At 46.6% G+C, this 9,991-nt stretch overlaps 1 protein-coding gene across 5 annotated transcripts; it reads left to right on the top strand.

Annotated features, from left to right (window-relative positions):
* The first annotated feature begins 431 nt into the window (after nt 1–431).
* LRATD2 (LRAT domain containing 2) lies at nt 432–7,503 on the top strand. Of its 5 annotated transcripts, none has more exons than XM_038128340.1 (2): nt 432–630; nt 1,458–7,503. In XM_038128340.1, the coding sequence occupies exon 2, from the start codon at nt 1,463–1,465 to the stop codon at nt 2,354–2,356; it is 894 nt and encodes a 297-aa protein (XP_037984268.1). In that variant the 5' UTR covers nt 432–630; nt 1,458–1,462; the 3' UTR covers nt 2,357–7,503. The 5 variants fall into 5 exon arrangements, with proteins under 5 accessions (XP_037984268.1, XP_037984267.1, XP_037984266.1 ...); XM_038128339.1 differs by having other exon boundaries at nt 432–653; XM_038128338.1 differs by having other exon boundaries at nt 432–670.
* Nucleotides 7,504–9,991: the final 2,488 nt, after the last annotated feature.

Genomic DNA, 9,991 nt, shown 5'->3' with positions numbered 1-9,991 from the left:
GAAAAATAAACCCACCTAGCACACTAACTAGGCATTAATGAAAAAGCAAAATATTGTTTTGTGTTCTCCAAAACACAGAAAGCAAAATATTCCCACCAGATCTCATAATGCCTTTCCAGGGGAGAAAGAATCATAATCTTCTATATTGAAAAAGAGACTGAGCTCTTGGAGTCGGAAAGAAAATGAATTAATAAACCTAATTACACACTCCGCGCATGGAGGAATCGAAGGCGTTAAGCCAGCCCAGGAGAACCGGGCGCTTTGATTGTGCTCACTTAACAACTTCCCTGTCACCGTGCGCGGCCCCAGGGAGGCACCTCCTGGCGCTCCCCCGGGGCAGCTCCGCGCCCCTGCGCGGGCACCGCGGCGCTCGCACGGCCGCGCACCGCGGCTCCGCTTCGCCTCTCGGCGCCGTCCCGGGCAAACTCCGGCTGCGGAGCCTCCCCCCGAACACACCGGCGGGCTGGGCTGCTGTGGCACCGCTCCCTTAAAGGCGCGCGCCCGTGCGAGTTGGGGCTGAGCGCGCTGCACGCCCGCTGCCCGCGCAGAGCTGCGCAGCGGCGGCGCCGACAGCCCTGCGCCCGACCTCCGCCTGCCACCAGCCTCGGCGGAGAGCAAAGCGCTTGGCATGTAGGAGCGAAGAGAGGGAAAAGGTGCGGGGCGGAGGGAGGTAAGGGGGAGGAAGGCGGGGGGGGGGGGGGGGGGAAGGGTAGGAAGGAAGGGGAGAAAAAAAAAAGAAAAGAAAAAAAAAAAAAAAAAGAGCTGCCTCTTTAAATGCTGGGGGCTGAGCGCTTGCCGGGGCGTCCGTGGCAGATCCAGCCTCCCTCCCTCCCCTCGGCCGTGCCTCTCCGGCGCTCATGCCCAGCCGCGGAGCCGGCGGCGCGGCGCTCGGGTGCTGCCGCTGCGCGGGGAGCAGCAGCCGCGCCGGGCCGGGGCCATGATCCGGGCGCGCCGCCGCCCCGCCGCCCGCTCGCCCTGAGCGCTCCCGGCGCCGCGCAGCCGCCGGCCCCGCGGGGTAAGTTCGTGGTCGCCCGGTGCCGGGGGAGGGCGAGGAAGGCGCACCTGGCCGGCAGCCCGGCTCACCTGGGCGGCGGGGGGGGGGGTGCGCTCTCCAGCTCGGACCTCCCCAGGCACTCGCAGCCCCTCTCTAACAGGTGGCTCGGTGCCTGCCCCGCTCCCCGGCGGCTCCTGTGCCGCTCTCCTTCTCCTCGCCGCCCCCTAACAGGTGGTGGTGCCGCCGCCGCGCCTTCCTCCGTACAGGTAGGGAAGTCTCGTGTCCCCCTTCCCCCCGTCCCCGACGGGCTCCCGCAGCCCCGGGGCGCTGCTAGAGACTGCGCTGAGCGGGGAGAGCCGTGACGCCTGTGGAGCGGGGAGCCGCGCTTATGCCCGCCGTGCTTCTCTGGGAGCCGCTCACCCGCGCCCGCCCTCATGGCCCCGCCGTGTGTCTGTCTTTGCAGCGGGCATGGGGAACCAGGTGGAGAAGCTGACCCATCTCAACTACAAGGAAGTTCCCACGGCCGACCCGACAGGTATGGACAGAGATGAAGGGCCAAGGATCGGGGTCTCCTACATCTTTTCGAATGACGATGATGAGCTGGAGCAGCAGCAAGATTCGGTGCATGACCTGGGGGGTGAGAACCCTGCCCTGCAGCCCTACGATCCCCAGCTGCACGAGGTGGAGTGCTCAGTCTATTACCGGGATGAGTGTATTTACCAGAAGAGCTTTTCAGAGGAGGACACGCAGCTAGAGGAGGGTGATGAAGGAGGTGGGGGGCATCTGAGCACCTACACCCCGGAGAACCTGCTGAATAGGTGTAAGCCAGGTGACCTGGTGGAGTTCGTGTGCCAAGCCCAGTATCCGCACTGGGTGGTCTATGTGGGGGATTTTCAAGTCGTGCACCTCCATCGGCTGGAGGTGGTGAACAGCTTCCTCACCGATGCCAGCCAGGGCAGACGCGGCCGCATTGCCAACCAGCTGTACCGCTACAAACCCCTCAGCCCGGCCGTGGTGGTGCGCAATGCCCTGGAGCAGGTGGGTTGCAAGGATCGGGACTTGAGCTGGAGAAACTCGGAGTGTTTTGCTGCCTGGTGCCGATACGGCAAGCGAGAGTTTAAAATCGGCGGGGAGCTGCGCATAGGCAAGCAGCCCTACCGATTGCAGATCCGGCTGGGGGACAAGCGCAGCCACACGCTGGAGTTTCAGAGCCTGGAGGATCTCATCATGGAGAAGAGGAGAAATGACCAGATCGGTAGGGCTGCTGTGATCCAGGAGCTCTCCAGCCACCTGCAGGCTGCAGAGGAGGAAGAGGAGGATGAAGACCATCATCATCCAGGTGCTCAGACTGCCGTGGAGTAGCAGCCTCAGCACCACCATTCTGCTTAGCCTGGGTGATGGGGATTAAAACTGAAGGCTGCGAAATTGAGCTGTTATAAGCCCTTTGGGCTGCTTCGGTGCAGCTTCATTCCAATCACATGTGAAAGGAAGGGGGAAAGCTGCTTAAGTGTCTGTGCTTTAGTGCTTAACTCCTTCAGTGCTTGATGATAAAACCCCTGACTTATTTGTAGAGGATAAAACTCAGGGCAATTCTACCCCTCTCCTCTCACTTCTTTCCCTTCCTCTTTGCCATATTCGCACATAGCCTTTTCCTCAACCATCTGCCAGTAGGCCTGACCCTACAAGATGCTATATGCCTTTGACATCTACTTATCAGCAGAAGTTATTAGTATTTAATGCCATTAAGAAGTAGCCAACAACTTCCAGGACATGACCATGTAGCTCTGAACATGAGGATGTTGTTTTCCCTTCTCTGCTACTGTTTCTCTTCAGCTGTGGCTTCTCTTGGTATTGCAAGGAGCTGCTCCTCACCTGGTTAAAGGCTTTGTGGGTTTGGTAACCAGTGCCTCAGAACGCGTAAGGCAGAAATCTCCACTGATTTTAATGAATGGGTTTGATGTGCCTGGTGCCTTCTTAATTGATAGGAGGTTGTAGGTGGGCTGGGGGACCTTCTCCTTTGCCATCAGCATGTGGCTTTGGGGACAGAAGATGTATTTGTTGCCAACAGGTCCCGGGGAAGAAAGTTTGCCCCCCCCCCCCCCCCCCCCCCGTTGCACTCTGCACACTGGTGTGTGTTCGGACTCCTTAGGGGCAGATGTTGAGCTGTGTCAGGGCTCATTGCAGGCTGCCTTGACTTCTCCTAAAGCAAGTGGCAGAGCTCCTGATTATGTCTGTAATGCACACAGAGGCAGTAGAGGCAGGTTGCTTATGTGTAAGAGTATGTCTTGAGTCAGCTGTCCCTCAAGATGGTGACCTCTTGGCTGGGTGCTTCTGGCTGTGAGCATGCCACAGGTTCTGCACCACAGTGAACGCAGCTGTGATGGAAGGAAGCATAGGTTGGAAGACATTACAGGGCTTGGGTGTTCCAAAGCAGTTTCCGCTTCATTAGGGATTTCATGTTTCTTCTTTTTTTTTTTTTTTTTTTTTGTAATTTCTATGGTATGCACCTGAGCTATAGCATTAGAGGAGAGGACATGCCTCCAAAGTTGTGCAAGTCCCTCAGGAAGCAGGAGTGCAGTGCTGCCTGCCCTGAATATTTCCTGAACTTTTATTCAGCTGTTGAACTAATCTCCCACACAGGCAGCACGGTCACATCTTTGTCCTGGGATCTGGGGTGTGTGAACAAGCACTGATTTGGAGGCAGTTTCTAATTAAAAATGCCTTCCCCTTAAAACCCAGTATGATGATGTGAACTTGAAGATAAGCTTGAGTTCATTTAAGTAATGGAAACTAACAGTGTGATGTAAACTTGAAGCATAATTAATATGGTCTTTCCTGAAGCTGTTTACAGTTATACCACAAATAGCAAAGTACTCCATGTCCTTTCCACCTCTGTGACAGAAGCAAAGTTTGTTGATTAAGAATAGGTAGATACAAGCTTTTGATTAGTCAAGACTATATGAAGCAACTTTGCCAATTTGAGCCAAGTGGATTGTGGTGTCATGTTTTCTGCCTAAAATATACAAGCTAGAATTTGGCCTGTGAAACACAAATCCAGGGGAGAGTTTAATACCAAGCTCCCTTAGAATGCTATAGCTCAGGTGCCTGCACCAAGTGTGGTTTTTTCACCAATATGCAATTGAGTTATACTCAGGTTACAGTGGTTGTCAAGCAGATGTCTAACCTTGTTTTGAAAGCATATATACCCATATCTGATTGTGATAGGGTTAATATGTGGATGTCTGCACACAGGTTTTATACAACTACTAGTAACTACTGAAAGCTGAAATGATCACTTAGACAGTCTGAAAAAGAGTGAAGGAGAGTCTCTCTGTTGTACTTCTGACTGATATGAAACAACAGATTATCTAGACCATGAGCAAATGTCTAGCTGTGGTTTCTTTCATACTGAAACCTTGTACATAACAAAATTTATTTCACTGTGTAATATAGCTATGTAAAATAATATTTTCCTAGAGATATTTTTGGAAGTTTAAAAGAAACCCTTCATAACCTTGCATTTGAAAGTATATTGTTATGCACGTTATTTTCCAGTTCTCTGAATGGGTTTATTTTTCATTCATGATCTAAAGTATATTCTAGGTCATAAGATATTGAAACTGCTATAACTGTCAAATATTATGTATCTACAGGGTACTAAACAGTAAACTAGTTGTGAAAATATTTTTCCTTTGTGTCTGAAACATCAGAACTATGACACTTAGCCATTTCTCTCCTTCTGAGATATCCTGAATAGTCTGGCTTTGTTTTCTATTCTTTTCCCCCCACTCTTTTCTTTTTTTGTTTTGGTTTTTTTTGGGTGATTTTTGTTTGTTTGTTTTAATTAAAAAAGGACCAAATCTGCTTGGGAATGGAAAGCAAAGCTTCTTTGACCAACTGAAATCTTGTCTTGTGCTGGTCTTGGTGCTTCTCTGTACCGGTCATGCCTTTTGGGATAAATTCCCCCACAGGCACAAGGCCTTAGCAAAGAATTCCAGAGCTTGCAGTGCTTTGCTAGGACAGAGAGTGAAGGAGGAGCTTGTCTCACAGCAGAGTTTGGCATGCATTCTGCTGTGTTATAAAACCTCTCTGCTCCTCTGGCATATAGGTGTTTGATATTTGGAATCAAAGTTTCCCTGCAAGTTATGTTTTGGAATTTATTTTCCCCTGACATTCCATTATGTGTAAAAGTAAAGGAGGGTGAAAAGCTTGGCATTTTTTAAAATTTAGTCTGAAAGAGGGCTACCTCCATACAGGGATTTCTTACTCCAGCAGATAAAGATGCAACTGTTGAATCTTTAACAGGCAGGTCCTTTTCACCTACTTGTTGATTAGGCAGTGTTATTTAATAGGTGCTACTAAACACCACCACACACATTTCTAAGCAGTCTGGTTTTAAAGCCATGGTCCTGTAATGACCTGGATGTGAGAACAGAAATTGCTGTTGAAGCACATCTCAGCTGCTTGGTTTCTTGTCTTTGCTGTACTTTGCTCAGTTACTGTCTGCAGAGTAAGCTTGGGATTTCTGGAGCTTGATTAAAAAAAAAAAAAAAAAAGATCTCCCAGGAAAACTGACTCTCTTGTGTATGTACCTACTTCAGGACTTTTACATGGATCACAAAAAAAGAGGAGAAAGGAATAGATAAAGTGCTCTTCCCTGCATCTGCTTTAACATAGAGAAATGCAGGTGTGCTCCTTCTGCAGAGCTTGTGCTTCAGCAAAGGTCTTAAGTCTATATTGAGTTTAAAGTTTTGAGTAGACTGTACCTACTTGAGGCCACTTGAGAATCAGTAAGCCTATTCTTGTGCTTGAAATTAAGTGAATATTTACATTTCTTTATGAATGAGGGTCTGGAATTTCAATATGATGTCTCTGGTGGGAGTGTGGAACTTCTGAGGTTGCATAATCAACAGGGGAGAATAAGTAGTGCAGTGAAAGCTGTTGCTCAAAGGGCCTCTTGTCCAAACAGAACTTGTGGAACCCTGCCAAAATTTGGCCTCAGTTTCCCTCTGGAAATGCAGGAGCTGCACTGATTTGGTGAGAGGTGTGTTACACAGCAGTTATAAGATAAGCTGGTGATCTGCTGCAGATTCCTCCAGTATCTTTGTCTTGTCATGCTTGAGCTTTCCCTTGCATTTTTAACATTTAAAGTTAATATAATTTTTTTTAAAAACCCTTTGATTGTGCAAACATTAATCTATATGAATTTACTCATTTGGGCATATGTACTGCTGTGAATATCAATATGCACATGTGAAGGCTGGCAAGGCTGAGCCCCAGATGTGTAAATGTAGCTCCAGCTAGGAAATGTAGATGAGCAGTCTTATTTCCCTGGAGTATTGGTGTGTTTGATGCAAATAATGCCTTGGAAAAGGCATTGTAGTAAAACATACAATTATCCGTTGATTGAGTAATTTTAAAAACACAATTTAGACATTCACCTTCCGTGGCAGTGAACAAAGGCAAAAACTGAAGACTATTTTGTTATCCCTGACCCTGTGTGAATGCAAGGTATTGATTACAGCAACTCTAGAACTCCTCTGGCCAATGTGGTAGGCAGTTGCCGAGTAGGCGGGGAAAATTCCCAAAACCTACTTCAAAATCTGTATTTTCTTACTTGGAAAAATACATTCTTCAGACTGAAGGACCCTAGACTATGGAAGTAAACTTTAAATTGTTTTGTATAAATGAAACTGTAGGCAAACTGCTTTTGTTCATTTGATTTCACTATTCCACTCAGTACTATAATAGGTGATATTGTGTGATTAATCTGTTTCAGATTTTGAATGTAATGGTGGTTTTCTTTTCCTCTTCTCCTTTGGTTAAGTTGTACCAAAGGTCTGTCCTTGGGTATGTGAAGTGTGTTGTCGAGTGGTTTCCCACTTGTGCTTTTCTGACAATTAACAGCACCAACCATAAAGCTAACAGCCATGTAGGAACAAATATTTTTTGAAAGCAAAATTTTAATTTTGTATAAGTGATCAGAGACTAATAACTAAGTAGAGGTAGAAAATACGTTGTTTCCAACCAGAGTTTCTATTTGTAAGAAATCTACAATTAATTGAGTATGCTTGACTACTCTTAAAAATCAGTGTGCAGTGATAAGGTGAGGAGTATTATATCATGGGCTTAGACTTTCAGATTAGGCTTTTTCTTTAACTGTGAATAGGAAGAAATCAGGGTGATTTTGAACACTGGTGGTTTAAATGGTTTAAATTCCTTTGCATTAATACTGGATTAGAAGCTTTCTTTAAATGCACACTTGAAATTCCTAACATTGTAGCACTTCATAAAATCATCCACAATAAGAAGTGTAATCACAAATATGATTTTTTTTCCACCATAAGCATTTTCTGTAAGCTGTCTTTTGTCAGTAAATGTTGAATTGTTAGTGCAAATATCTTCTTTTCCTGAGAAAGAAGTACACGTCATTGATTGTACCATTTCCTTCAAAATGAAGGGCATTTCATAGTAACTCAAAAGAAATAAAAGATTTATAGTGTCTTTTACAACCTTTCTTTCTTTTGTTTTTTTTTTGAATAGCGTGTTTTCCTCCAGCTTTGGAAAAAAGTTGTAATTTCTCCTGATGGATGCATCAGACACAAAACAATATTTTCACTGCCTTCACACATCAGATCAAAATCTAACTCTGGTTGTGTTCTTGCTTCAAAGAAAGAGGAAGAATAATCTCTATAAAAGGCCAGACCATCAGATGCCTAATAGGTGATAGCTGTATTAAATCCAATGAGGATTTGGCCCATAATTTAATTTTTAAGTGGAAAATTAATTCAGCAGCAGAGATCATATAGTATTAGCTGGCAGCAGGGCTTGTCTTTTCTGCCAGCAACTGCTAAAGGAACAGATGTAGTGTCTGCTAGAGGGAGAAACGAGAGAACAGAACTCACAGGGAGTTTTTGGGGAAATCTGTACAACTGTTCAGTTTGTGTGTTTTGTCTCATGGCAGATCCATGGCTGGTGCGAGATCATTGTTCTACCCACACCAGCCTTAGGGACATTGCTTAATCAAGGTGACAAGGGCTGTGTGTTGTGGGGAAATATTACACCCATGGGGTAACCATTCTTAATCCATTAAAGCCTTCCACTGGATGCATATTCAGAACATCAAAACAGTGATATAACCAAGCTGTACTTGTCCTCCAGATCCTGACCACAAGGAGCTATTTGAATCTCACACAAAAGGACTGAGTCAGCAATGGCAAGGATTCTTTGAGCGAAACCATCCTGAGGAAATCTAGCTGTAACAAGATGAGACTTCTGCTGAAAGTATGGGTGGAGATTTAGCTCTTCTGTGGGTGGCAGCTGTCCGTGACAGCTGTCTTATAGGTGTGAGAAAGTGAGACAAATTTTTGTATCAGAGACAGCAGCTTTCAAGGCTCAAGGCTGCAGGTGTGAATCTACCATAACATCGAATTTGTAGCTCTCGTATGGACTTAGGTGACTTTGAACAAGATGTATGAGGCACCCAGCTGTGCTCTATATAACTGCAAGAGTGCCTGAATTTTCAGGTGTCTGATACTAGATTTGAAAACATGAAGAACCAAAAATGTGATTTGGGTGACTGGATCAATACGTGAAAATCCCTGCTCAGTTATCACTTAGCACTGGAGGCCACTGAATCTGAAGCTTCATAGTTTGACCTGTTTTTTGTGCGTGTGTGTTTATTTAGTCACCATAGTGTTTTCTTGAGGCTCTGGGGCTTTTTTTTTTTTTCCCTGAAGTTTTTCCAGTTACATAAAGCAAAGCAGTCCATGTATTCTCTCACAGCCTGTACCCATAGAGAGGGAGATCCTGCTTGCTGGATCTCCCTCCCAGTGGCTGCTTCCAGAATGTATGTGACATCAGATACCAAAAAGAAGCATCTTGAAGAGGACATTTGCATTGCCCTTTTATGTCAGAACACACCTGAGCTAGAAATGAGGTAATATAAAATGCAAGTAGTGGGACATGGATTATGACAAGGTCTCTACACTCCTGCCTGGTTGCTCTGAGCACTGGACTTCTACAGAGTTTTTCTCTTCAGTTCCCTCTTTAGTGCACTGTTGATCATTTCCAGTACAACACCCATGAAGGTTCACCCCACAAAAATCTGGGAGTGATGGGAAGATTGAATCCCCATCATCCCCAGGCAGAAAAGGAAATCAGTTTTCAGCCTTGATCTGTCCTGAAATTCTGCTCAGGTCTCTAGGATACTGTATAAAATCCTACTGCCCACCACTAACATTGTCATTGTAAAGGAAGATGCCCAAGTTTCAATTTGTGATTTTTTTCCAAAGAGCTCTGCACTGTGGCAGGGGGCAGTGCCTGTGGCCAAAGGCAAGATGCCCAAGGGCTAGAGGGGAAAGGAAGGGAAGAGGGAACAGCAGACTTGCATAATCATGGCAAATCCAAAGTGGTGGAAGGCACCTCTGGAGATCCTCTAATCTACCTGTTTGCTCAAAACACATGCAACTACAGCAGGTTCCTCAGGGCTGAGCCCAGTTCTGTTGTTCATAACTCCAATTATGGAGACTGAGAATTTCTTAATGCAGCTTTTCACCACTTTTGTGATTTTTTTTGTATTTGAGTTTTGCCGAGGACCCCTCGATCATCCACGACACCTCTATTTGGCTTCTTGCACACAGGAATGGATCATTCTCTGTTTTGCAGTCCAATAAGCAGAGACTGCCTGTCCCTCCTTCAGCTGGAGGGCCAGGCTCCCCTGTACCCAGGAGAATATCCAGTCAGCCTCCTTTTCATCAGCTGTGTAGCTCCAAAGTGTACTGACCTCCTGCTGCAGCTCCTTCCCTTGGTCACAGAGGTGCTTCATCAGCACAGACCTGCAGGAAAGGAGCCCCAGGAGCACCCTGCAGCCTGAGATTGCACAGCTGGGTCCTCCCTGTGGCAAGGGCCCCAAACCTCCAGTTGCTCTCTCACACTTACAAGAGTAAGAGAAGAAGATGAAAAAACTCATGGGTTGAGATTAAGACAGGGACCCAT

The sequence above is a fragment of the Motacilla alba genome, chromosome 2, assembly GCF_015832195.1.
Source record: "Motacilla alba alba isolate MOTALB_02 chromosome 2, Motacilla_alba_V1.0_pri, whole genome shotgun sequence".
Lineage (NCBI taxonomy): Eukaryota > Metazoa > Chordata > Aves > Passeriformes > Motacillidae > Motacilla > Motacilla alba.
This window is presented reverse-complemented; position numbering and strand designations above follow the sequence as displayed.

Excerpts from the sequence above, each read along its gene's own strand:
- LRATD2 (XM_038128340.1), top strand. The coding sequence starts at position 1,463 with ATGGGGAACCAGGTGGAGAAGCTGACCCATCTCAACTACAAGGAAGTT.